General features: G+C 52.5%; 2 protein-coding genes across 2 annotated transcripts; one reads left to right on the top strand and one right to left on the bottom strand.

Moving 5' to 3' along the window:
- Nucleotides 1-552: 552 nt before the first annotated feature.
- On the bottom strand, nt 553-7,969 carry GATAD1 (GATA zinc finger domain containing 1). The gene is made up of 5 exons (XM_058678043.1): nt 7,522-7,969; nt 7,086-7,211; nt 6,128-6,187; nt 2,972-3,155; nt 553-851 (listed from the first exon to the last, which is right to left on the bottom strand). The coding sequence occupies exons 1-5, from the start codon at nt 7,762-7,764 to the stop codon at nt 661-663; spliced, it is 804 nt and encodes a 267-aa protein (XP_058534026.1). The 5' UTR covers nt 7,765-7,969; the 3' UTR covers nt 553-660.
- Nucleotides 7,970-8,912: 943 nt separating this feature from the next.
- LOC101518375 (protein lifeguard 1) lies at nt 8,913-26,129 on the top strand. The gene is made up of 10 exons (XM_058677957.1): nt 8,913-9,056; nt 15,034-15,299; nt 16,809-16,887; nt 17,421-17,474; nt 18,432-18,522; nt 19,970-20,007; nt 20,094-20,181; nt 22,202-22,291; nt 24,036-24,083; nt 25,977-26,129. Exons 1-10 carry the CDS (start codon nt 9,046-9,048, stop codon nt 26,127-26,129), a joined length of 918 nt encoding a protein of 305 aa, XP_058533940.1. The 5' UTR covers nt 8,913-9,045.
- Nucleotides 26,130-26,769: the final 640 nt, after the last annotated feature.

Genomic DNA, 26,769 nt, shown 5'->3' with positions numbered 1-26,769 from the left:
AAATCTAAACCATAATATTTTGTTCTTATAGAAAAATACAATCCCATTTTATGAGCTTCTAGCAATAAATTATGGAGAAAAAATAAATACTACCTGTTCTTAATGGTCTCCCTGGCACTTCAGCCTGTGTCTGACAAAACACATAGAGAAGGCAGTACTTCACCCCAAAGCACATTTCATTCTTTTCCATTCTTAATTCTCTGAATGGCCAGTAATACAGACGATAATCATTACTGGACAGTAGGGAAAAAACTTCAATCACCCTTCCAGCTAAAAATTTCATTTAAAACAACTTGTAGTATATCTTATAATAGTATAAATACACGAAGGCTAAAAATCCAGCTCTAATGATTGTTTTTCCTCTCGAGACAGACAAGCAAGTGGAGCAGCCCCCACCTACCAGCTCACTCCCCAGATGCACACAGTGGCCAGGGCTGGGCCAAGGCAGCCCCAGAGGGCAGCGCTCCTTCCGGTCTGCCCACACTGGTGCCAGGGTCGTAGCTTCCTGAGCCGCTACCTGCTCCTTTCCGGGACGCACTTGCAGCGCCACGCTGGAACGTGAGTGGAGCCCTCGGTCCCAGGTGCTCCGAGACCAGACACTGGCCTCCCAGCCGGCAGCCTCCCGGTCACAGCAGACACGAGTCCGCTTTAAGTTGTAAACTACAAGTGGTTGGCAATGGTTTCCTTAATAGTTATGGCAGGAGTAGGTCCAACGTGAGTCCATATGTAGCCCTTCTCCGGCCTGGTAGGAACTGTGGGAAATGGTGATGACCGGGACTTAAAATACTCAGAAGGTGCGTGGCAAACGAATTCCAAGTATTCCATCTTCCTTGGAAGATCTTCTTCTGGCCCTGGAAGGCACACAATGAGAGGGCAGTCGCATTTTTGCACACACACAATTTTCATCACATGCTAAGGCTCCTAGACATGCCCCGGGGCGGGTCTGCATTTTTCCTCTGAATTTTTCCTCTTTAAATGCCTGAGGTAGGGCCCGGCGGCGTGGCCTAGTGGCTAAAGTCCTCGCGTTGAACGCCCCAGGATTTCAGATGGGCACCGGTTTTAATCCTGGCAGCTCCACTTCCCATCCAGCTCTCTGCTTGTGGCCTGGGAAAGCAGTTGAGGACGGCCCAAAGCTTTGGGACACTGCACCCGCGTGGGAGACCCGGAAGAGGTTCCAGGTTCCCAGCTTCGGATCGGCGCACATCGGCCCGCTGCGGCTCACTTGGGGACTGAATCATCGGGTGGAAGATCTTCCTCTGTCTCTCCTCCTCTCTGTATATCCGGCTTTCCAATAATAAAAAAAAATCTTTAAAAAAAAAAATGCCTGAGGCCTTGCCCTTCTCCCTACAGGAGGGCGCCAGGAGAGGACAGGAGCCAAGTGCGACACTGAGCACTGGGATGGCGCTCCAAGGCACCACAGTGCTGTGCTCGTCACCTGTCTCCACACCGCATTCCTCAGAGGCAAGCTCCACCATTATTCCCATTCGCCATGGAAGGAAAGTGCAGCAAGGGAGACCGAGGACCCTGCCAAGGCCACAGAGCAGGGAGCAGGTGGCTGGGGCCGAGATGGGCCCGCTGCGCTGCCGCACCAGGGAGCAGGCGGAGCGGAGGGGAAGCGGCCCGCCTCCACCCGCACCGGGGCTGTCCTACTGAAGGGAGGGCTGGTGTCTAATGGAGCCTACAGGTGAGCCTCACAGTGGTCGTTACTGCTTCCTGATGTTCTGAGAAAAACATATGTATGTTTTTTTCTTAAAATGCAAAAATAATGCATAGTCATTACAGAAAAACTGGATAAGTTCAGGGCAACTTTCAGAAATCTGACTGTTTTCCAACTTGTAGGGATCAGCAAGTTTCTGTGAAACACCTCGTCCACGCCTGGGCAGCCCTGAGCATCCAGCGGCTGGCAGCGGCACCCTGGAAGGCTGGCTAGGCCAGGCTCAGGGCAGGCCGACCCACTGAAAGCCTGTGTGATGTTACAAAGAAACAGAATAGTTCTTTCAAAACCTGGCGTGGAGTAGATTTTTACAATAACCCAGACAACCTGGTTCCCAAGCAGTACGTTCCTTCTGCAGCTCAACCCGGCTGACTCGGAAAAGTCCTAACCATGCTGTTTTCATCGCTGCCCGCTCGCAAAGCCCAGCTACGTAAGATGCCCTGCCCCCTCCACACAGCCCTGTCGACTTGCTGCTGTCCCACTGACCTGCGAGGAAGCCCTCTCAGTGAGGGTTCCTGGAGATTGGACTGAAGCCACGGAACAGGCCTCCTTGACGACTCCCTTCATGTGCAGACACAGAGGCGGCCCCAGACACACATGACAAGGAGGAGGTCCCCTCGAGCCAGGAGGGAGTCCTCACTGGAAACCAACCCTGACGGCCCCCTGACCTTAGGCCTGAGACCCAGGGAACTGCAAGGAAATCAAGTCCCACAAAAAAAAAAAAATAAAATATATATATATACACACACATATATATATATATACACACACACACACACACATATACATATATATGGGCCGGCGGCGTGGCCTAGCGGCTAAAGTCCTCGCCTTGAACGCCCCGGGATCCCATATGGGCGCCGGTTCTAATCCCAGCTGCTCCACTTCCCATCCAGCTCCCTGCTTGTGGCCTGGGAGAGCAGTCGAGGACAGCCCAAAGATTTGGGACCCTGCACCCGTGTGGGAGACCCAGAAGAGGTTCCTGGTTCTCAGCATCGGATTGGCGCAGCACCGGCCGTTGCGGCTCACTTGGGGAGTGAATCAATGGACGGAAGATCTTCCTCTCTGTCTCTCCTCCTCTCTGTATATCTGACTTTGTAATAGAAATAAATAAATCTTTAAAAAAAAAAAAAGTCCCACTGTGTACACCATCCCGTGTGTGGCACTGTCGCGGCAGCACAAGGAGACCCACAGACACATCCGAGTAGCCCTGGACGCGCAGGCAAGCTCAGGAAGCTGCTCCGTGGGCAGACTCACCGATGATATAGGAGGCAGGGTCAAAGTGGTCCCTGGGGCTGGAGAGGGTGGGGAGCAGCCACGTCAGAGCAGCACTCTTCTCACAGTACTGGTCCTGGATGAAACCCCTGATCTGGGCGTAGTAGGGCTTTCCATCCTGCTCGTCAATCACGGAAACCACATCGCCAATCTGGTAATACACACCCTGGGGAGACACAGAATCATCCCAGCATTGGGGGCGGAAAGGCAACAACTCTGACTCAAGCAACGAAAGCTTTAACGGGAAAGCAAGTTTGCACAGTAGCCAACCACGAGTGTTTGAGACGGCCCAGTACATCAGTGTTATGCTGGATGTCATTTCCAGAGCTGAGTAGATAAACATCCACATGTTCGTGCCCAGGCACACACATATGTGATCATCTACATCTGGATAAGAGTTTATTCAAAAAAGCAAAAACTTTGTTCTCACAGCAGCACTGCCCTTACTAAGGGCGAAGGCAGGCAGTTTTGGGGGAGCGGTTATAGATTTATAGCAGCCTGAAATAGACTTCCCACATCCCCCCGACCAGCACCCGGCTCCCTGAAGCCTCAGCACTTCCACAGCAGCTGGCACACCTGGAGCAAGTGAGAGACCAAGTCGATAGCCCCAGATGATGGCTCCCGGGAGCGCCCGCCCCTGGTGCCAGGCAGGCTGGGGCACCTAGCAGTACAGACCGCCCCAAAGGCTCTCGCTCCTGCCGCCACAGTCAGGAGGCTGTGGGCAGGCAGAGCGGGGAAAGCTATGCTGGGGGAACCTGCAGGCGAGGTTCCCACACAGCTCCATGGCCTCTCTGCTGCTCAAGGAATAGTGTGTACCTGGAAAAACACTCCACACTTCCACCCCAAGTGGAAGTTCAAATTACAGAAATGACAGGCACTCCTGTGATGGCACCGCCCTCATGGCCTGCTTATCCTTGACGACTGTCTGTGTTCTCAACTGGAGGCTGCCATACCCCTCTGCGACCCATTAGTTACATCTTTCCACCTCACAAGCACTGGCCCGGCCCGTGTCTTCTCTTGATGGCCAACCAACCCAGCTCCGCATGGCCTATGCAAAGCCTTTCACACAGCCACTTTCCACCCCACGTCTTCCTCTGTCTTTTGAATTGGAAACCATCTCTTAAAATGTGTGTTTATTTGGTACGATAGCCTAGTGGCTAAAGTCCTCACCTTGCATGCACTGGGATCTCATGTGGGCACCGCCTCATACCCTGGTTGCCCCACTTCCCATCCAGCTCCCTGCTTGTAGCCTGGGAAAGCAGTCGAGGACGGCCTAAAGCCTTGGAACCCTGCACCCACGTGGGAGACCTGGAAAAGGCTCCTGGCTCCTGGCTTCAGATCGGCACAGCACTGGCTATTGCACTCACTTGGGGGAGAGAATCATCAGACGAAGATCTTCTTCTCTGTCTCTCCTCCTCTCTGTGTATCCGACTTTCAACAAAAATAAATCTTTTTAAAAATTGTATTTACTTTCATTTTTATTAGAAATATGGATGAGGATGAGGCTCTTCCATGGGCTGGCTCACTCCCAGACACCCGCCGCAGCGGGGCTGGATCAGAGGCCCGAACTGAAGCCTGCTTCCCATGAACTTGAGTCAGGCTGTCCTCTCCCAGGCCGCGCACTGGCGGGAGGCAGGAGCAGAGCCGCCAGGTCTCCCAGCAGTGACTCTGACACAGGCTACTGGCATCCCAAATCTCTTCATTAAGCATCCACAATGCTGCTCTAACCCTCGACACTCAGGGCTTCCACTGGTGGGTGTGGCGCTGCACAGGTCACCCTGTCCTGGAGCACAGCTGTGACGCAGGGCTCATCCCTGCTGCCCGTGTGCCTCACCAGCACTGGACTCAGAAGCCCCACAGGAACCAAGCTCCGACATGAATGCCTGTGAGGCCCAAGCTCTCCCCACACAGCCCTCGTGCACGGCTCTGAGAGCAGCCGTGACACCTGGATCGGGTGGACTGCTTGCTCAGGCAGAGAGCAAGCCGGCTACGGGCTGGTTCACACTCGTCACCTGCTGGTCCCGCCTCCTAGCAGGAGTCCTGAGGCTCCTGCTGCAATGTCCATAGTATGATGACTGCTCCACGTTATGCAGGATTGTCCCTGCTCAGCACAGGTGCTCAACCACAAGGGCAAGGGCGATTCTGGTGGCACACAGTAGGTGACTTAATAATAGGGCCACATACATCACAACAGGACGGAGCCACTTGAGCTAAGGAGTCCCCTCTTTGCCTCAGAGCAAAGGGGTCCACACAGCACAAGAGCTGCTCTGCCTCTCCTGCTCCAAGGAGCACCCTTAATCACCCAGGGTCTGGAGGGCCCCCACTCTGGGCCATCAGCCCCAGGGTTCCCACAGAGCTCCCCATCGCCTCCACAGTGCTGCGACAGCCTGTGTAATCGCTGTGCGCTCCACAGCCGCTGGCCACCTGGCACACAGCAGTACGCAACAGGTAAGTGCTGCCACTAGGGCTGGCAAGTCCCAGGAGCCTCTCCACGGAGACACTCAGCACAAGGACAGTGACAGGCACGAGGGACTTGTTACCCAGCCCAGAAGCTTCCAGACTTGATCCAACCGCATGTCCATTTAGCAGGGACAGCAATGCACTAATTTGAAGATGTGAGGATGGCAGTTCCCACCACCCGCTGAGTGCTTAGCCTGTTAGGTGCTTCACAGGCAAGAAAGCAGTCAGACAACCCACAATCCCTGTTTCACACAGCAAGAAACAGCTAAGTCTCAGCCCAGTCATGCAGCCACTTGCTAGCTTTGTGGGGTCCAGGAATAGGTTCTGGCATCTGACTTCCTTGGCCATGTGATCTGGGACAAGTTAACAACCCTCTCGGTGTCCTCAACCATAAACAATAACCCCCTGCCCCTGCGCGCAGACAGCCTGATCCGAAGCCTGCAGACAGCTCCAGCACCTGGCTCAGCTTGTCCTCACTACCAGCAACGCACGAAATGTCAGAGATGTCTGCCTGCATCTAGACCGTTTTTGGCCACACAGACTGTGGGTTAACAACAAAACGGTACATTCAGAAGGCATGCCTACTGGAGTTTCCTGGGAACCAGGAGAATACATTAACCCACAGGCCTGCCCACTTCACAGCTCAGACCCTGAAACACCCAACACCTGTGAGCTCACCTTGTAGAAGATGGACTCCGCAGTGATGACGGTGGAAACTGACTCTGGAGCCTTGATGGGCTGCGGAAAGCCAAGGTGGGCACGTCAGGACACCCCGCCACGCCTGGCGTTCAGCCCGTTCCAGCCCCGCCTGAGAGCCAGGCGACTTGACAAACACTAGTATCTGCTGTCTGGTGCCAAGAACCGCAACCAGAGTGAGCGCCTACATGTCACGGGGAGGCAGACACGGTCCCTTCGGTGTTTCTGCCGCCGCTGGGCTCAAAACTGCGCAGGAATCCGCCGCTGCCACCTCCCTCAAAGCCCTCTGTGGGCCTCACTCCACACCTGAGTATAAACCAGCACGGGCTCCGCCTGAGCCCCACAGGAGGCAGTAGCGAAAAAGAAAATCCAGCAGGTGAATGCAGAGGGAACTTCTAGAAACCTCTTCTGGTCCCACCTGTGGAAGGAGCTACAGTATTCAAGTGTATCAGTGTAGCAACCAGCCTGGATTAAGGTCCCAGACTGCCTCAGGTGATTTCAGGAACCTGCTACCTTGTAATCTGCCTAAAGTTGTAACACTATGCTACATAGAAACTGGCAGAAACCAGCCAAGAAAACATTAGAGAGCCTATGGCAGGTGTGGCTCAGGGGCCGCTTCCCACACCACACCTGAGTGCCGCAGCCAGCAGCCAGTCCCTGCTGCCCCCAGGAGGCACAGCACACAACCACGCGCCCAGGGGAGACCAGGTGCAGCTCTGACCCCCTCCTGGCCTCAGCCCTGCCCAGCCCGGCCTGGGTGAGGCACCATGATTTGTGAGTGAGCTTAAAAGGACAGGAAGGGAGGTATCATGAACTTTCTCAATACTAACCCTCCTGAAACAGAGGCCATTTGCTCTGGGGAAGCCAGGACCCTCCCTCAGGGCTCCCCAGAGCTGGACAAAGGACACACACACTCTCTCACTCACTCCAGAGGACTCACATTTTTTAACTTGAAGATGTGTCTCCTCCCTTTTCCTTTCGTGGACACCTTCTTCTCCGCGGCCGGGGCGGATTTGTACTTAGTGTTCCGAAGCCGGGCCGACCGCCGGTGGATTTCCTGCTTACTCTGCAAGACCCAGACAAATAATACTAAAGTACACAAAGCACCGAAGGCCGCAGAGGCACCAGGCGCCTGAGGCAGGCACTTTGTGCGGGGGCATTTACCTACATCGGAAACAAAAGCCCGCCTTCCCTTTCACTCCAGGTCGGCCCGGAGGCTCCGGGGCCCGGGGACGCAGAGCGCCACTGCCGGGTTCCTAAGGGCGAGCAGGTGCCCACCTGTCCACTCCACCGCACGGCCCGCCCTCGCCCTGCCACCCCGGGGGAACTCGGGAAGGGGCCGGGGGTGCCGCGTCGGAAGGGGTCGCCGAGCTCACCTGCTTGCCGCCGCCGCCGCCCCCGTTGCTCTGCGGAGGGGCTGCCGAGGTGCTGGCGAAGGTGGCCGCGCCCAGGCCGCCCCCCGGGCCGCCCGCAGGCCCCGCGCCGCCCGCCGGCCCCGCGCCCCCGCCGCCCCGGCCCGTGCAGTGGTGACACAGGATCTCCCCCTGCGGGCCCTTCTTCCACATGGAGGAGGACGTGGTCTTGCAGACGCTGCAGGTGGGCTTCAGGCCCAGCGGCATGGCGGCAGGCCCGGCAGGCCCCCGCGGGCGCAGCGACACGGGAATGGCGGCCGCCCGGCCCGGGAGACGGCGAGGGTGCCGGCCTTGGCGACCGGTCCGCACGCACGGAGGGACAGGGCCGCGGCCGCTTCTCCCCGGAGGCAGGGTCCGCGCTCGGCACCCAGCGCCCCGCGCCGGGCACGCGGGACCCGGCGCCCCGCGCCCGGCACCCCGTGCCCGGGACCCCGCACCCAGCACCCCGCGCTCCGCACCCCGCACCCCGCACCCCGCGCCCGGGGCCCGGCCTGAGAGCGGAGCCGGGGAAGGAGTAGCCAGCAGAGACTTCCGGCGGGGGCGGGGCCACGCCTCGGGCAGCGAGAACCCCTGACCGGAAGTGCTGGCCCTGCAGGGTGCGAGCGGAGCTCTTGGTGCAGTTCAGCTTGCTATGGTCAGGGAGCCCGCGTCTCAAGCCTACTGTCAGCAGGTCTGAAATCCAAGACGACTTCTTGAATTTCGCATTAACAAAAGAATATTTTTGACAGTGTAATTGTGCCCTGTGCAGTCATTCGTTGAGTTGAAATTCCAGTTTAACTGCAGCCCTGTATTTTTTATTTACAGTTGGCTCAGGAAATTTCTATCGTATTAAAGTTTTGTCAGTTGCCTTGTTCTCCCTTTACTTTTGTCTAGTGGTTTTTATTAATGCACATTTATATATCAGAAGTTAAAACTGAGACATATGGGCCTAGCGCGATGGCTCAGTGGCTAAAATCCTCTCCTAGCATGCACCAGGTTCCCATGTGGGTGCAGGTTCACGTCCCAGCTGCTCCACTTCCCATCCAGCTCCCTGCTTGTAGTCTGGGAAAGCAGTAGAGGACGCCCCAAAGCCTTGGGTACCTGCACCCACATGGAAGACCTGGAAGAAGCTCCCGACTTTGGATCATCAGCTCAGTTCCATCCATTGTGGCCACTGTGGAGTGAACCAGCAAACAAAGGATCTTTTTGTCTCTCCTTCTTTCTGTAAATCTTCCTTTCCAATAAAAGTAAAAAATCTTTACAAACAAGCAAACCATACACCTTGAAACCTGAGATGCAAGTCCTTGCCACCCAGCAGACAGAACAGTTGACCACAAAGGCTGGGGCCCTCCAGGAGCCTGGGCACGCATCCTGGCAATGTGTAGCAGGAAGCCAGGTACCTGGGTCTTGCTTCTACTTCCCTTCCACCCCCCCCGTCCCTCCCCCCCGCACTGGCCACCCTGACACATCAGCAGAGCAGTTAGGACGCTAACCGACACCCAACACAGGATGCTGGCTGTGTAAGTGCTGTCTTAACTCAGAGAAGGCACATCTGTTACGGAAAGACACTGGCCCGTGCCAGCTTCCCAGAGAAAGGAGCCTCGCTCGGCAGGCCAGTGGCTGCACACCCCTCGTCATGAACCTGGGTTTCCTAAACCTGATATTCCTGGAGAGAAGTTAAACAATAGGTGTGTGCGGTGGGACGCATTTCGTAGAATCTTTCACATCATGCAATTTTATTTTACACTCACTGGTGTAGGCTAAGCAGGGAGTCGGGGACAAAGGGGGTCAGAGATTTCCAACCATTTGCATCTCCAGCCATGCAACCTTAACGTGCCAACTCAGGACCCCCATGTGCTCTTCTCCGGCAGGAAGACACCTCTACAGCTCCATGTACACTGAGCGCCAAATGGGGATTCGGTAAAGCCTTCCCAGGGGACATGACACGCACTGTCCTGTTGGGGCATCACTTCCTAATGTGGAGGACCACTGAGCCGAGACTCCACTCGCGGGGCTTCATCTCTCCTTGCTGGACTGCCTACCTCCATATGTAAATGTGAACTCTCCACTTCTTCAAATAATCCAGCATCCGCTCATGCTTCTTGCCTCACGTGGGGTTGGAGTAAATGAAGACAAAACCTACAGCATGCCCCCGAAACTTCTGATGCGGATGGCGGTATGGAAGCTGGAAACACAGAACTAAATACTTGCCATGTGTCTAAGTTTATTCTGAGGAAAAAGAAGGAAGCCAAATTCCTCCAGAGGATTGTCAGTGTCATGCACAGTCTAATTCTCTTGATTTTTGTTTGGCAAGGTTCAAGAATTAAAACTGAATATTGGGAGAAAAAAAAACACATCACAAGGTGGTGTCACAAAAGATCACACCCACTGTGTTTTGTGTCTGGAGAAGTAGGCGCCCTTGACCACTTACAGACGATCCTGGGGGTCTCAGGGGACACTGCCCCTTGGGTGTCCATTCACTGTCAGATAAGAGCACACACCTCAAGGGGTCCATGTGGGGACTACGTGAGTCAAGTACGGCTGAGGTTGTAAGAAACTTTTACCCTTAGGAAGGGCTTGATGAAAGCTGATGATGAGGCTGAGAAGGAAGGAGGAAAAGAATGGGGAAGGAGATGAGGGAATATTCCTTTTCATCAGAATGTGGTCAAGTCACTTTTCACACTCTTGGGATGGGATCATATAAATCAGGTGAATTTGTTTTTTTTTATTAAAGAAAAATGGTGGGGCCTGAACAGAGAAAGATGCCATGAAACCTGAGGAAGGGTTAAGCTTGAGAGCTGAGGCAGGCGCTGGCTCCACCTGTAACGAAGGCCACCTGTTCAAGAGCTGGCTGCTCCACTTCCAATCCAACTTCTTACTAACTTGCCTAGGAAAGCATCAGAAGATGGTCCAAGTGCTTTGGCCCCTGTATCCACAAGGGAGACCCAGAAGATGCTCCAGGTTCCTGGCTCCAGCCTGGTGTAGCCCTAGATGTTGCAGGTACTTAGCGAGTGAACCTCTAGATGGAGGATCTCTTTGTTTCCTATTATTTCTGTAACTTTGCCTTTCAAATAAATTTTTTTAAATAATAATAATAAGAGAGAGAAAGATGAAGAGCCAAGGCAGGCAGGGGCAGAGGATGCTCTCACCATCATTTCCTCTCCTGACTTTAGGAGGTCACATGGTGCCCCCTCTCCCACATCTTCCATGTTGCAACACCTTAGGGTGATTGGCACTTTCCATGTGGCACTTGGGCCCCTGGCTCCCTCTTGGGGCCTTGGCTCAGGGGGCCTGGGTGTGCTTTTTCCCAAAGCTTCAGGTCTGACCCGAGCCATCTTCTGAGAATCACTCCAGCCCCACCCTAAAGTTCCAATGCCTTCAGTTCCAATAGCTGCTCCCTTCTGTGCCTCTTCTCGCCTTCTCCATTAGCGCACCTCCTCCTGTGGGAAATAAAACCCATCTGAGACCATCCACCACCAAAGGACAGAGCAGAAAGTGGGGCAGTTTTCTGATCTTGATCGTGACAGCGGTGACCCAGCAGGTGGCAGCAGACACCTCCTTCAGAGACCCGGTTCCTTTTATCCCTACCATGCAGGGGTCCTTCATGGATAGAGCAACTTGGGAGACACAAGCTAAGTTAGACACAGTGCCTAAACTTGGGGGGTCACAGGAATGAGTGATTTAGGAAGGGGAGGGGTGTTACATTTTGCTAACAGCAAGGCTGGGTCACAAGAGCACTGTGTACCAGGCATCTGGAGGTTAGAGACTGCAGAATTGCTCAAGGTTGCAAAGATAAGCAGTGTGTGTGGGTTTGCCAAGCAAGATCCGCAGTTGAACTACCACTTTCCGCTTTCTGCAACCCTCCATCTTACATGCTAGCAGAGGCCTAGTGGCATAGCTGCAGCAAGGCTGTCTCTTATGAAAATCAACCACCTTGGAGCCGTCTCTCACCTCCCCACTCAGGTCCACCCCCCAGCTCACTGGGGGTCGCTCTGTTGGCACCTATGTATTCCCCACCCCTTGCCTCACATGCAGATGGGCAGCTAACTGAATGAGCATGGCCTTGTTCAGCGGCAACCCCCACTCAGGATCTGTTTCTGTCCCTATTGCCCCCCTGATCTGGAATTCCTAAGAAGGTCTCGTGCTATAGCTGTCCCTGGCCCCCGTCATCTGACATCTCCCACCAGCCAGCCAGCCTTAGGCCCTTCACGGTTCCTCTGGGGCCAACAGTCCACAGTGCCAATATTCCCCCATCCCATGGGAGCAACCACCATTATCGTCTCCTCCAAAACAAACCGACACCCACCCTGTTTAAGTGACCCTTCTGTGTTTGAAATCACTGTGTAGGGTCTTTGGTGGGCTCCCAGGTGGAGTTTCCTGAGCATCATCCTATTTGGGAGAAACAGATGACATGACAGAGGCGGGGATGTGTGGGGGTGTAGACTTCCTGAGATGGATGACATTGGCTCAGTAATTTGGACGTGGGCACACCTTACACCCGGCGCACAAGGAGCTGACATAGTTGTTTACCATACATTGGGCTTGCCCTAGAGTCCCTCTCCCAGGGTGGCAGGGGCCCCAGTGCACCCTGTGCTCCAACTGCCGCTGCCCTAACTGTCACTCAGAACTCTGCTGGCAGCCTCAGTGCCTGCTCATTCTCAGGGTGACCGGGCTGGCCCAGAAGCCTGGAGTCAGAAGCAGCTGGGGTTGCACAAGGAGAGCCGCCTCTGGTTAGCTGTTCTTGAGTGTGGCTTTCAGCACTCTGACCCCGGCGCCGCCCCTCCCCTGCCAGTGTGCAGGACACGGGTGAAGAAGCCTTCAGGGTTTGAGTTTCTTCCAGTACCTCCTCGCGTCCAGTGAGGAACACTTTTCTCCAGACCTCATCCACAAGAGGACGACTTCCTCCTTCAAAATGTGAATATATGCTTTTGCTTTTCTCGTTGTGATGATGCAGGTAACACACGCTCACTGTGGAAGTTGACGTACTTCAGTGTCCTCCCCGACACTGGAGACCACCCGGCAACAGGTCATAGTCTCCCTTTCCAGTCTCCAGATGTGTGTGTGTATAAAACATTCATGTGACCTTACTGCTATTCTCTGATTGTGTTGAAGTTGAGAAGTGTATGCTAATCAATCTTCCCTATCAGTCCGTATAGCTATTGCTTCCTGTGTGAGTTGATGGGCACTCTGATTGTTTCCAGTCTTTTTTAATTGGAAATAATGAACTGTGACAGCAACTTGCTCATGTATGTATCCCTGCCTATTTGGTGGCGATGTCAGTGAGACACATTCCCGAAAGCATAACTGGACAATGGGGGGAAGTTGGAATAACGTACCTTGTGAATTCTGATGAATGTTGCTAAGCTGCCCAGCACCCAAAAGTTCACATTCCCAAGAATCGATCCCAGGACAGACTCACACACCAGGCACAGTCCCTAGGCCTGTGAAAGTTTGAGGAGCCATGAGGATAATTTTAATGTCTTCTAAAATCAGGAGAGAGAAATGGGCTGTAAAACTAAAACATACAGCAGATAACATATTCGGACGGATTATATTCACCTTTATGGAAATTTAGTCAGGAGGTGAAGCTTGGGTTATTTTTGTGAAGGAGGAGACCCCTGAGGGGAGGGCTCAGGCAAGTCCCAGGGTGGCCATGGAGTGTCCATCTCTCTCAGCATTATCTCTGCAACCTTAATATCAAATGTGACGTTTCAGCATTGCTTCTTCTGATTCTTTGTTGTGTTACTCATTTTTGTTTGATTCTTTGTGGTTAGCTACTGTCTCTTCCACTTTTTTTTTTTTTAATTTTAATGTTCTACTTTTTTTTTTTTTTTAATTGGAAAGGCAGAATTACAGAGAGGAGAGCCAGAGGGAAAGATCCTGCACCTGCTGGTTTGATCCCCAGGTCACCTCAATGACTGGAGCTGAGTCAATTCAAAGCTAGGAGCCAGGATTCCTCTGGGTCCCCTACAAGGGTGCAGGGTCCCAAGGCTTTGGGCCGTCCTCCACTGCTTTCCCAGGCCACAGCAGGGAGCTGGATGGCAAGTGGAGCAGCGGCGCCCATATGGGATTCCGGCACATGCAAGGCAAGGCCACTTGGCGACTGCACTGGGCTGCCTCCTCCATTTTAAATCCTTTGTGAATTGCTGCTTTATGTTCTTTTCTCATTTTCTTATTGGGTTGTCATCTTTCCCTTCTTAAAGTTCTTCATCTGATATGGGAAATTTTACAAAATGTTTTATGATTTTGCATTTCAGATTTGTTGGAATCCTTTGTGAAGGCGTCGTAGCCCCCAAATCTGCTTAAGTATTTCTTTCACAGCATCATTCCTACAGACATTCACCCACGCTCCTTACACCTTTCTCTAGGCTAATCTTATTTGTCATATCATTTTTAATTAACCTGGAATGATTTCTGTAGAAGATGTGAACTTGCTATTGAACTTTATTTTGTTTTCCAAATAAATAATTATTCCAATGCCATAGGATGATAATTTGAAATAATATCACCTTTAATAATATTACTTTCTCATATATGCATCTGTTTCTTAAATTTTTCCCATCCCATCAATATATTTATCTATTGTCACACTAGTGCCACAGTTTACTTATTTGAAAAGGAGAGAGAGATTTTCCATTTGCTGGTTCACTTCCCAAATGCCCACACAGCCAGAGAGAAAGCTCTTTTGTCTGCTGTTTCACTACCCGAATGGCCACAACGGCCAGAGCTGAGCCAATCCGAAGCTAGGAGCCAGGAGCTTCTTCCAGGTCTCCCACGTAGATGCAGGGTCCCAAGGTTTTGGGCTGTCCTCCATTGCTTTTCCAGGCCACAAGCAGGGAGCTGGATGGGAAGTGGAGCAGCTGGGATACAAACCAGAGCCCATATGGGATACTGGCAGATGCAAAGCGAGGATTTAGCCACTAGCCTATTGTGTCGGGCCCTTTTTTAAATTCTGTAGGTTTGGGCCCGGTGGCGTGGCCTAGCGGCTAAAGTCCTCACCTTGAAAGCCCCGGGATCCCATATGGGCGCCGGTTCTGGTCCCGGCAGCTCCACTTCCCATCCAGCTCTCTGCTTCTGGCCTGGGAAGGCAGTCGAGGACGGCCCAATGCTTTGGGACACTGCACCCGCGTGGGAGGACCCGGAAGAGGTTCCAGGTTCCCGGCTTCGGATCGGCGCGCATCGGCCCGCTGCGGCTCATTTGGGGAGTGAATCATCGGGTGAAGATCTTCCTCTCTGTCTCTCCTCCTCTGTGTATATCTGGCTGTAATGAAATGAATAAATCTTTAAAAATAAATAAATAAATTCTGTAGGCTTCACACTAAAATTATTCCTTGAACAAGTTTAAAATTGTTCACTGAACAAGTCTTTTTTAAGGACCAACATGGCAAGCATTGAGCCAAGGCAGTTAAGACTCAGTAAATGCCATCCACATTATGAAGATGCTAAGGTTGTAAAGGTACAGTCCTAAGGATGTGATTAACAATTCTCCCTCTCCAGGCAAATGGACGTGGAGGTCGGTGAGCCAATAGACTTCAGTGCTGGAGATTATCATCATGTTGTTCGGAAAGCAGCAGACAAAGGGGTCCAATCCAAATCTGGTCAGCCGTCAGCTCCCAGTCATGCCAGAACAACTAAGGGGAATCCACGCTCACAGACCGTTGAGTCGAAGAATAGCTATGTAGTAGAAGTTTCAGATGACATCATCCCAAATGAGATCAACATACCTGCCTCAAGTCCATTCTCTGACAGAAATGTCCGGAAAGGTGAGAATCAAGCAGCTGATATGAGCACGTGTTCTTTCACAACTGAATGTCAGAAAAGATCTAATTCTGTCTTTAATGTTTCCCAATCACGCTTTATCACAAAATGTGACAGGGCTGCTGTGACAGGCTGTTGGCACCCAAGCTGTTCAGGACATTATCCTGATACAGGATGCAGATGTCTTAGTAGCATCCTTTATTTATGGAGAGAAAGACAGACAGAGAGAAAGATCTTCCATCCACTGGTTTACTCCCCTAATGGCTGCAATGTCCAGAGCTGGGTCCATCCAAAGCCAGGAGCCAGGAGCTTCTTCCAGGTCTCCCACGTGGGTATAGGGTCACTCAGGCTTTGGGCCGTCCTCGACTGCTTTCCCAGGCCACAAGCAGGGAGTTGGATGGGAACCAGAGCAGCCAGGACATGAACTGGTGGGGTTGTTGGCACATGTAAGGCAAGAATTTAGCCACTGAGCCATTGCACCGGGTCCTCAAATTATTTCTTAATCAATATGCCAAACACTTGCGCCATCATGCTTTATGAAATTCAATTTTCCTTTTCTTTTGTTGCTTGTGTTTTAGTCATTACATCTAAGAAATCATTCACTTATCAATGAGCACCAGGACTCACACCAATTAGGGTGGGTATTTGGGGGGTGGTTAAGATACTATCCAGGATGTTCAATCCCACTTCACATCGCTTGAGTTCCAGTCCTACCTCTGCATCCACTGCAGTTGCTGCCTCTGTGCCTAGAAGGCAGCAGATGATGGCCAAAAGTCAGGGGTTCTTGCTACCCACCTGGGAGACCTAGATGGAGCTCTTGGCTCCTGGCTTTGGCCTGGCCGAACCTTGCCTGTTGCAGGCATTTGGGGACATGTATCATAAAGAATTAAACACCTGAGGGCCCGGCATGGTGGCCTAGCACCTAAAGTTCTTGCCTTGAATGCTCCAGGATCCCATATGGACATCGGTTCTAATCCCCGCTGCTCCACTTCCCATCCAGCTCCCTGCTTGTGGCCTGGGAAAGCAGTCAAGGATGGCCCAAACCCTTGGGACCTTGCAGCCATGTGGGAGACCTGGAAGAACTTCCTGGCTCCTGGCTTCAGATCGGCACAGCACCGGCCATTGCAGTCACTTGGGGAGTGACTCATTGGACGGATGTTCTTCCTCTCTGTCTCTCCTCCTCTCTGTATATCTGACTTTGCAACAAAAACAAATAAATCTTTAAAAAAGAAAAGAAAAAAGAATTAAATATGTGAGTTCACTGCATCCATGGATGAGCTCTAAGATCTTCAAGGAGGCATCTTTGACCACCTGGATCAGCCGTTCTTGCAAGGCTCTGCAGAGCTGTGCCTGTGTCTTCACTCCATCGGCTCACTCTGACCCACCACTGCCTTCACCATCCTCCAAGAACTCAGAGAAAGGATCCCTTTTGTCAGCTAGCAGACAAAGCAAGCCAGGTTGATGTTTTTACTTTTGATTGTTGTGTCATAAAAACAATGTTTCTGCCTCCTCAGGTTTTATCATGAAAGTGTTCCTCCTCTTGTCGGCTCAGCTCTCCGTCACCGCCATCATCATCAGCATGTTTATCTTCTGGTAAGTCTGTTCTTGATGCGCACTTGGACTCATCACATTCACTCTTTCTGATCATTAAAAAATTATCTTTTCTCTTAATCATTCATAGGCCATAACATTAAAAAAAAAAAGGACACATTTATTTATTTGAAAAGCAGGGTTAGAGAGATGGAGAAGAGAAAGAGATCTTCCATTTAGTGGTTTTCTTCCCAAAAGACTACAACAGCTGGGGCTGGGCCAGGCTGAAACCAGGAGCCGGGAGCTTCTTCCAGATCTCATCCTGCCAAGCACCTGGGCCAGCCTCTGCTGCTCTCCCAAACGCTTTAGCAGGGAGCTGGATCAGAAGTGGAGCAGCCAGCATGCTGGCCTCACAGGTTTAACCCACAATGCCACAATACTGCCCTTGTCATAACATTTCTACAGCTTTATTTCATGGGGGCAACTCTAAGGAGATGGTATATTTCTAGAATTTTAACTTTTTTTTCTATGTAAATATTATGTTAGATAAATACGCTGCTTATTCTGTAAAACAATATTGATTTTTGTTTTAACAGGAAGGCTTTGAATAGTTGGGTGCTTGCAAACCCCTGGTTCACCTATGCACTCCTGTAAGTATCATTGGATTTAGTATAGTGTGGCTTGTCTGCTAGCTACTGATTAAGGTTCTTTGACAATTAAACGGGAGTACAACCTTCCCAAAAGAACCAAATCATAGGGATAGAAAATAAAGTAGCAGTGAAATGTATGTGGGTGCTCCTGTAAAAGGAACACTAGGGAGAGCTTGTTGATTTGTTTGTTTGTTTGTTGTTGAGGTTTTAATTTAAGATTTATTTTTTTACCTATTTGAAAGGCAGGGTTACAGAGACAGAGATCTCCCGCCTACTGGTTCACTCCCCTAAATGACTGCAATAGCCATTCGGAGCCTGGCATCTTGGACTGCATGTGGCTCTTTCACATGGCTGCAGGAGCCCAGGCGCTTGGCCCATCTGCTGCTAATTCCCAGGAGCCTTAGCAGGGAGCCTGTTTGGAAACAGAGCAGCTGGTAGTGGAACTGGGGGGCACTCAGATAGAACGCCGGCTTCAGAGGCAGAGGCTTAGCCCACAACACAGGCCTCGTGTTGATTTCCTTGGGGGACTGGCTTATATTTGTGAATCCTGATTGTGGTGGCGGCAGCCGCACCCACCTACACACAGACACCTGCCAGGGTTCCATGTCGCAGAACTACACAGACACCCGCAACCCAAGACAAAGGACAGGTTTTGGTAATGAACTACAAGTACACATGTACTGAGAAAAATCAGTGAAACTTTCACAAAGCCTCTATTCGTTTTGCAACCTACTGTGATTCTTTTCTTTTACAATGAAAACAAACAAAAATCTCGCAGGCGGTCTGTGGACAGCAATGAGAAAAGTTAATGAAAAAGGTTAAAAAAGAAAGAGCTCACGTTTGTATTTATAGTACTCATGGTCGTATCACATGATGACATCCATCTGTCCCTCTCTGCAAGGCAACATCGACAAAGCCACTGGAAACCACTAACCACGATTCTGAATTATCCTGCAGCCCAGCATTTTTTGGAGTTCTGATTATTCTGGCTTGCTGTGGGGACCTCCGCCGGCGGGTGCCTGCGAATTACATCCTGCTGGGATTCTTCGTAAGTCAGTCCCGTTAGCGTGGCTCCCCTGCGACAGCCTAAACCCTCTCTGCCCGTGAGACCTCGTCCGCGCTGAATTCCGGCTGTCAAGGGGGGTGGTCAGCCTGTGGACGAAACGGGTGACGCTCAGCCCTGCCTGCCAGCTCCCCGCAGCCCTGCCTGCCAGCTCCCCGCAGCCCACGCCCGAAGGCATTGTGCTCTGGGAGGTGCCACCCCTCCTTCCGCAACGTCCAGTTCCCATTCACGTGCTCTGTTTCCGTGTCAAGTCCTCCCGGGAGCCGGAGCCGTCTCCGAGCTCGGGTTCGCCCCCATCCTCACAGCCCGGCCCGTCGGGGTCAGGGGGCAGCACAAAGCTGGGCACGCCTCGGTGGGCCCCTGGTTCAGGGGTCTTGGGATCCCCAGCCCTCGCTGTGGTGGCTCCCTCCCAGCCCGCAGACCTCGCCACGCCACTCCTTTCTCTCTGTGGCCCCGGGGTCCGCTTAGGTCGCCCAGAATTGGGGTGACCCCCATCCCCTGCCTGGCAGCCAGCTCCCAGGGACCCCCAGGAGCCTGAACAGAGGGCGGACAGTGCGCCCTGAGGGGTGACCGAGCGGGGCCGGGCCTGAGGCGGGGAGAAGCCGGTCGGAGGGCGCTGCATCAGGTGCCCACCCACGGGGAGCGCCCGGCCCTCAGACCCGTGCAGCCTCCACCAGGGCTCCCAGGCTTGTTTCGAGAGGAGTCGCGAATTCCTCTCGGCTCTGAGCGGTGACGGCTTCCGGAACGCGGAAGAGCACCGAGGGGCCGCCCGGCCACGCGTGAGGAAACACGCCCAGAGAGAAAGCCCTTCCCAAGAGGCGAGGCGGGGAGAGCGGGCAGCGGGCCGCCCCAAGCTCCGGGCTCTAGCAGCCCTGGGGCAGGGGTGACAGAGAGGGGAGAAGAGGCTTCTTCCTCCTCCTCCCTGGCTCCCCAACACTCACCCCCGCAGTCCTGTAGAAACAGGAAAGGCCGTTGAAGGGACGTGACCTGCCCACCCGGAAGTGTCCCCTCTTGGGGGCGCAGTGCCCGCTGTGTTCCTATAACCCAGAATACAAAGCCCTGGGATGTGTGTGTGTGTGGGGGGGGACCCCAGGTGGCCCACAGCTCCCCCGAGGCCTGTCACTGGGCCCCCGAAAAGCCCCAAGCGAGCTTGGCGGTGCTCCTCGTCCTTCCTCAAGCTCCGCCCCAGGCTGCAGGAGGCTGACCAGTGAGCGGGTCAGCGCCAGGTGCCTGGGTGGGCCGGGATGGGCTTGGATGCTGCAGGCCCCTGTGGCCACTGCATGCGGAAGTGCTCACACTGGCCCTAGCATGACCTCGGAAACTTTCTTGGACTCTCACCTGCTAGCTCTCAGCCCCAGCTCCTGCCCCCCGCCCTGCCCCATCTCCTGGACCTCCGTGGGGGCAGCTTCATGACTGTGAATTTTGCTTTCAGACCATCCTCGAAGGGCTGCTGCTGGGAACTGTATCAGTGTAAGTCTGACTGAGTGCGTATCTTTTGTGTGCCATGTCTCTTTGGGGGAACTCAGGTGGCCCATAATCTCAGTGTTTGGTTTCAGCTTCTATAAGGCAGAGGAAGTGTTATGGGCCACGGCGGCAACCACGCTGGTGACATTAGCGCTCACTATATTTGCTCTCCAAACAAAAGTGAGTATGATGGAGGCGTGTCTCTGTCCTAAGGGAATGTGTTGGGGTGGGACCCTTCCTTCCCTGTAATCCCCCTTCCCCATCTCCCCAGGCCCTTACTGTCCTGGGGACCCCACTTCCCAGTCCTCCTGCCTGTGGGCTGGAGCTGTTCATGGGCCTTGACCTACAGGGAACCCCAGCTGGAGACTGGCGGGAGAGAGCCATCTAGTCCCACCGTTCTCTGGGGCCAAGTTCCTGGGGTGTGTTGCTCTCCACACCAGATTCCGCTGAGTATCCCACAGAGACCCACCCTGGACCACCTTCCCGGCCCCAGTCGCTACTGCCTTACCTGCTCTAGGAGTTTACCTTGAGATAGGATGAGGGTTTTCCAGCATTCCTCTCTGGTCATTTCCGTTTGGGGATGATGGACTTGTCTCAGTGAGTTGAGTAACCAAGAGAAGGAGTGTGTTTTCCCAAGTGGCATATATCCCAAGGGTGATCTTCTACACAAGCAGGATTTTTGTTTTTTTCCTAGTGGAAAAGAAGAAAGCAGCAGAGTTAGGCCCCAGAGTCTGGCAGGCATTTAGACTGCGTCTAGGGCTGCAGATCTCACTTTAATTCATGGCAGAATCAGCTTCAGCCACCTCAGAGCTGGTCCTTTGTAAAAACTCAGCCTCTTTGTGAACAGGTGGACCACAGTGTGGTACAGGGGGTGATCTGGTGCCGAGAGCCTAAGTCCAGCCATGTAACATCTTCCAGGGAAGGGTGTTTGGTTCAGTGCTTAAGTCATCCCTTGAGATACCCACATCTCAAATCAGAGCGCCTCAGTTCTAATCCCAACTCCTTTCTTGTGACCCAGCTGCCTGCCACATGTCCCTGCCGCTCATGTTGGAGACCCAGATTGATGTCTGAGCTCCAGGCTTGAGCCTGTGAGCATTTGGGAAGCGAACCACTTTGAGGATATTCTGCCTACTGTATTCCAGCGGGCAGTTCTGAAAGGCAGCTGAACTGCTATTCAGTTAGGCAGCATTCTGCACTTGAACCATCCTCCACTGCTTTAGCAAGGAGCTAGACTGGAAACAGAGCAGCAAGGGACACAGACCAGGACCCCTGTGGGATGCTGGTATTTGCAGCAGTGGCTTTACCTACAACACCACAGCACCTCCCCTGAAGGGGTAGTCTCGTGTGGTTCCTGTGTGCCTGGTCCCTCAGCCTCCTGCCAACATTAGGATCTGAGAATGAAGGTGTGGCTTGAGGGAGCTAATGGCACCTACCAAAAAGATGCTGAGACCCATTTATGTCTCTGAATGACAGGCACCTGGGCCCCCAAGTCACTTCTTGCTCTGTGCCCCTTGAAGTCCAGTATCCTCCCAGAACCTGGCTGGAGTCAGCTTTGCCACCACATCCTCTTTCTGCCGGTGAGGAGTAAGTTTGGGGCATCACCGTCACAGGCCAGATTCACTGTCCTCTAAACCTGTGTTGGCCAAGAGGACGTCAACAGAAGGCAGTGACCCCAGTACTTGAGCCAGCCCTGGCTGCCTCCCAAGGCGTGTGTGAGCAGGAAGTTGGGTCAGAAGTGGAGCCAGGGACTCTGAAAAGGGATGGCGGGGGGTCCCAAGTGCCATCTTAACCTCTGTGTCTGAATAATTATAGTTATATAATACATACAAATTCACTTCCTGCTTAATCTATCTTTTTAAACCTCTTATTAGGGGAAATTTCACATAAATACAAAATACAGAATAGCACTGAGTCCCCGGTATCTGTTACATGGCTTCAAACACTTGTCAACTTGTGGCCTCTGCCATTCCATCCACGTGTCTTCTCTCCCTCCTGGAGCAAGTTGCAGTCACTGTAACACTTGGTATGTGCAAGTTTGTGGTGGGTGTGTGAATGGTTTTCCAGAGTCCTCCACGAGGCCAAGTAGGACCGGTTAGCAGCAGGCAGCCTCTGCGCATGTGGGGACCAGAGCGGCGGCAGGCGCCCTAGAATTCCCCAAGATGACGGTGCAGGCATTCGTGTGCTGCTCCTGTCTCCTCAGTGGGATTTCACGCTGCTCAACGGGGTGCTGTTCGTGTTCATCTTCGTGCTGATGGCCTATGGAATCATCTTGCTGTTCGTCCGATCGTATGTAAGTGGGTCCTCTCCGGTGAACCTCGGGGAACTGTTGAATGTGTGGGCGAGGTGCCTACTTGCATCAGTGGGGGTCTTCGAAGTCCCAGGCACAGAGTTGGGGTAACACAGGCAAGGCTTTGGAGAGAAAAGAAAGTGGGCATAGTAAGGCAGGAGAGCTGTTAGACCATGATGGCACCCCTGACCCCAAGTGAGAGTGAAGGGACAGCGGGTTGGCAGCCCCGCAGACCTGGCATGCTCCGAGGGGGGCTGGGCAAGGCCCTCGGCTGTCCTTGAGCAAGCGTTAGCCGTCAGTCTTCCCAGAAAGGCCTTGCTGCTCCCAGCTGGAGGTGAGTGGTGGCTAACATGGCCTAATTTAACCTAACCAAGCCTCCCCTCAGCAAGGCAGCTGGCTGTGGTCATTGCACTCCTTTGGGAGCTGCAGGTCTGTGGGCCCATCCTGGGTGCCTGTGGTTGCTGGGAGGAGCCAGGGTGGGAGATCTTGACCATGAACCTGGAACTCCTGCCCTAGGACTACCTCCCCTCATCCTACCCCAGGACTGCTCCTTTCCCATAGGGCTGGAGGTGAGCCAGCTGGCGGACCACACTTGCCCCCTCCAGTGGGTGGGGCCTGTCCTTCCTGGCAGCACCCTTAGTGCAAGCTTCTTGCTTCCTAACTCTAACCCCTCCTTTCCATATACTCACCAAGCGCTTGGTAGGTATGAGACACTTGTCCATATATTCTCCACACAGGCATCACAATAAAAGTACATATTTTAGCTGTCCTATAGATAAGATGACAATCTCAAGGAAATTTAAAAAAATGCATCCAAGGCCACTCCGTGTGGACCCATGTCCATGCCCTGTCCACTGTACTGCGCTATCCGTGGGCAGGTTGTTGGAGGCAGTTGAGGGGGGAAGGGGAGTAAAGAGCCAGAGACATGATCCGGCCCTGAGGTGTTTGGCTGTGTGTGGCCCCTGTGTGGAGACTCTACGGAGCCCAGGTCTACTGAGGCCAGGCCAGGCCCCAAGGCCAACAAGGGCTGAGCTAGGGTCACCTTGGCAACAGGTGACCAGATGCATCTGTAGCAGTCCTGTCTGTGCTCTGGCTCCTGGCATCTCCACACTGTCTATATTTTGGAGAGACACTCAAAGGCTTTGCAAAGCGTTCTGCTGAAGGCAGAAGCTCTCCACGTGTCACTGTGGATGGTAGCAGAGATTTTGGGAGCAACAGCATGGGGATTGGCTCGGGGGCTGCCGTAGGTCCTTCCAGAGTCTCCTAGGTGCAGTTGCTAGCTCCCGCCTCATTTCCCTCCCCACACCTACAGTGTATGACCTTGCACCTGAGTTTGAGTGGAAGCCTTGGTTGGTGTCCTGAGTTTGCACACTTGTTAACTGCCAGCTTTGGATTGTCTGCATGGGGGGTGGTTGGGTGAAGCCGCGCTCCTGATCTCCCTCCCTCACCAGGGTCCCCCTCCTGGGCAGCCCTCTAAGGCCCAGCTTTCTCAGCTGGAAGAAATCGAGGCCACATTTTTCCCAGGTGCTGGGTACCTTCTCTACATCCTCTCCCCTGGCAAAGAGCTGCCCCTTGGCCTGTGTGTGCCGACTCTAGAATCGAGTGGATGCTGTTGAGGAAAAGCTGAACCCCTGGATTTGACTTACTTAGTATTGGCCCCTGTCTGACAGCGGGGACCGCGGGGAGTCTTCTCAGGATTCCATGTGCCCTTCTTCACCTCCTGGGCCGTTGTCTCCTTTCTCTGCAGTGGTTGCACCTGCTGTACGCCGGGCTTGGCACTTTGATCTTCTCATTTGTAAGTTCATTTCCCCTTTTCTTTCATTTGGGGGTTTCAGGGAGGAGACAGAGTGAACACTCCCGTCTGCAGGCTCCCTCTGTAAGTGCCTGGGGGCTGGGAATTTGATCAGGCTCCCGCAAGGGTGGCAGGGTGCCTTCCAGAGTGTACGGGAGCAGGAAGCTGGGCTCAGGAGCTGGAACTGGGAGAAAACCGAGGCATTCCACGTGGCTGAGGGGCTATATGCCCCTCCCCAAAGACTTTCCTGCCTTCTCATTTCCTTAAGCTCAAGGGGAAACTAGAAACCTGGGAGAACACTTCAACGGATTCCCTGGGCTGGGGGTCGCTGAAGTGGGTATTATTCTAAAAGGGATGATGTTAAAGAATCGTTAAAAGGCCAAGATTCTCCCAAATACTGGTGACTCTGGGGGCCAGGCTTTGCTCCCAGCACCAGGAGGGAGGGCCAAGATGTGGGCTCCCTTTTCCTGTCCAGACTACAGGTGTGCTGCCTGGGGCCACCCCCTTAGCCACAAGCTGCAGGAGTGAGGGTTGGCCCTCTGGCTTGCTGCCACTTGATGACTCATGAACTCATAATTGTACCTACACAGCTGAGTGAAAATGTTCTCTTGGGGGTTATTTACCCTGGACGTCCCTGTTCTTATCATTTGCATTTGGTTCTGGTGACCCGATCCCATAGAGCCATTGCCAGATGACTGGATATGGCAGTCACCTCAACGTCCAGGAACCAACTTTAATGTCAACTGCTCAGAAAGAGTGGAGGTGGAAGGTCACAAGCATGGACCTTCTGCAGTGTTTGTGTCCATCTGAGGTCCTGGTGGTGGGGGTGGGAAGCAAGGGAAAGCTCCCGCCTCGTGGTCCCTCAAGCTTCAGGAGGTTGAGGCACTTGTCTTTACAGAGCACAGACTCGAGATGCCATGATACGGCTGGGGCACCAAGTGGCCAAGCCACCCCGTGGAATCCCCACATCCGCCTCAGTGTCTGTGCTCTAGCCCTGGCATGGGCTCCTGCTCCCTGTGGCTGCAGGCCCCGGGGAGGGGTGCGGGGGGAGCAGATGTCGCCTCCCGTGCTGGGATCCCTGCCGCGTACATGGCCAAGTCAGCCCTGGCCCCACCGCAGCCAGCACAGCTATCTGCAGGAGTGAGCCGCCAAGACCTCTTTTTGTCTTGTCTTCGTGCCTTTCACATGAAACACTTGGCTTCTTTAATATATATCTTCTGAAATGCAGATCTTTAATATATATTTAAAAGCTATAAATATTGGGCTTGGCAGCGTGGCCTAATGGCTAAGGTCCTCGCCTTGATCCCATATGGCCGCTGGTTCTAATCCCGGCAGCTCCACTTCCTCTCTCTGTCTCTCCTCCTCTCAGTGTATCTGACTTTGTAATAAAAATGGAATAAATCTTTAAAAAAAAAAAAAGCTATAAAAACATATATTTCAAATTTAATGTATTTTAATATTTTTATTTTATATACTAATATATAAATCAATATATCATAAATGTATATATTCAACATATAATATAGACTATATTATATATGCAACATATAAATATATATTCATATGAATATATATTTATAAATATATTTTATTTATAAATACATTTAATATATTTATAAATTATCAAAAATTATACATAGTATATATACATACAAATTTATAAATATTAAAAATACATACATCACATATATAATTATATATTTGTATCATGTATAGATTTTATAATTTATATATTAATATGTAAATTAACATATATCTTCATAATACAGACCTTGTGTTTTATGTAGAGATATATGTTTTTCTGGATGCTTGAATTAGTTTTTCCCAGAGCATGTAGGACACTGCTTTAATAGCAAAGGCCATGGCTGCAGCTGACTGTTCTTCCTTTTCTTCAAGTACTTAGTGATGGACGTGCAACTGATGGTGGGCGGGCGCCACATTCACTCAGACCTTGACCCTGAGGAGTACGTATTCGCTGCCCTCAACATCTACCTGGACATCATCAACCTCTTCCTCTTTATCTTGCAGCTGATTGGTCTGGCCCGATAGTCAGGAGGCCACTGCTCCGCCTGGCTCTGTTCGCATGAAGGGAGGGGTCCGCATTGGGTGGGGAGGAGGGAGAGGGGAGGCGAGAGGCCTCTGGGCCCTGCGAGGTGCTGCCGGACGAAGACAGGCAGGGGTTAGCACTCATGAGCCTTTTAGTTTACAATAAAAACTTTAGTAATGTTCTATTTTTCTGTTTCTTGAAACCAAACACCCAGTTAGAAGGTAGCTGAAATGGTTGTATTTTCAATTCTGTTGTCACATGGCCAGGCACTCGGATGCCTGTGTGCTGTGAAGACATTCTCACCAAGGCGTGCAAGAGGCTCCTTCCTCTGTAGAGGTTTTCCAAGCACTGTGGGAGCTGCTCACTTTTCTGTCCACGAATAAAGAGGTTTCCAAAAATCTACATTCACTTGCTTCTCTTCACTGGGCGTTACAGGGGGATGTGTTGGCATCTGAGTTGTAAGAGTGAGGGTAAACCAAGGAGTTCTCGCCTCCCCTTCTCCCTGCAGGTTTGAGTTGGCCAGGACAGAACAATGTTCCTCTCCTGGCCAGGTTTCCAGGGGGTGGGTGCAGTCAGGGAAGTGTGCCCGGGCAGCCTCCAGATTCCTCCTGCAATCATGTCGCTGGCATTTGCAGGCTTAAA

This window comes from Ochotona princeps, chromosome 20, assembly GCF_030435755.1.
Source record: "Ochotona princeps isolate mOchPri1 chromosome 20, mOchPri1.hap1, whole genome shotgun sequence".
Classification (NCBI taxonomy): domain Eukaryota; kingdom Metazoa; phylum Chordata; class Mammalia; order Lagomorpha; family Ochotonidae; genus Ochotona; species Ochotona princeps.
This window is presented reverse-complemented; position numbering and strand designations above follow the sequence as displayed.

What these genes read in the sequence shown, in the direction of transcription:
- GATAD1 (XM_058678043.1), bottom strand. Translation starts at nt 7,764, where the DNA reads ATGCCGCTGGGCCTGAAGCCCACCTGCAGCGTCTGCAAGACCACGTCC. An exon ending in GCGGCGGCGGCGGCAAGCAG is followed by an intron (nt 7,212 to 7,521) that starts GTGAGCTCGGCG and finishes TGGGTCTTGCAG; the next exon opens with AGTAAGCAGGAAATCCACCG. An exon ending in CCCTGCCTCCTATATCATCG is followed by an intron (nt 852 to 2,971) that starts GTGAGTCTGCCC and finishes TGTGCCTTCCAG; the next exon opens with GGCCAGAAGAAGATCTTCCA.
- LOC101518375 (XM_058677957.1), top strand. An exon ending in TGACAGAAATGTCCGGAAAG is followed by an intron (nt 15,300 to 16,808) that starts GTGAGAATCAAG and finishes CTGCCTCCTCAG; the next exon opens with GTTTTATCATGAAAGTGTTC. An exon ending in TATTTGCTCTCCAAACAAAA is followed by an intron (nt 20,182 to 22,201) that starts GTGAGTATGATG and finishes CTGTCTCCTCAG; the next exon opens with TGGGATTTCACGCTGCTCAA.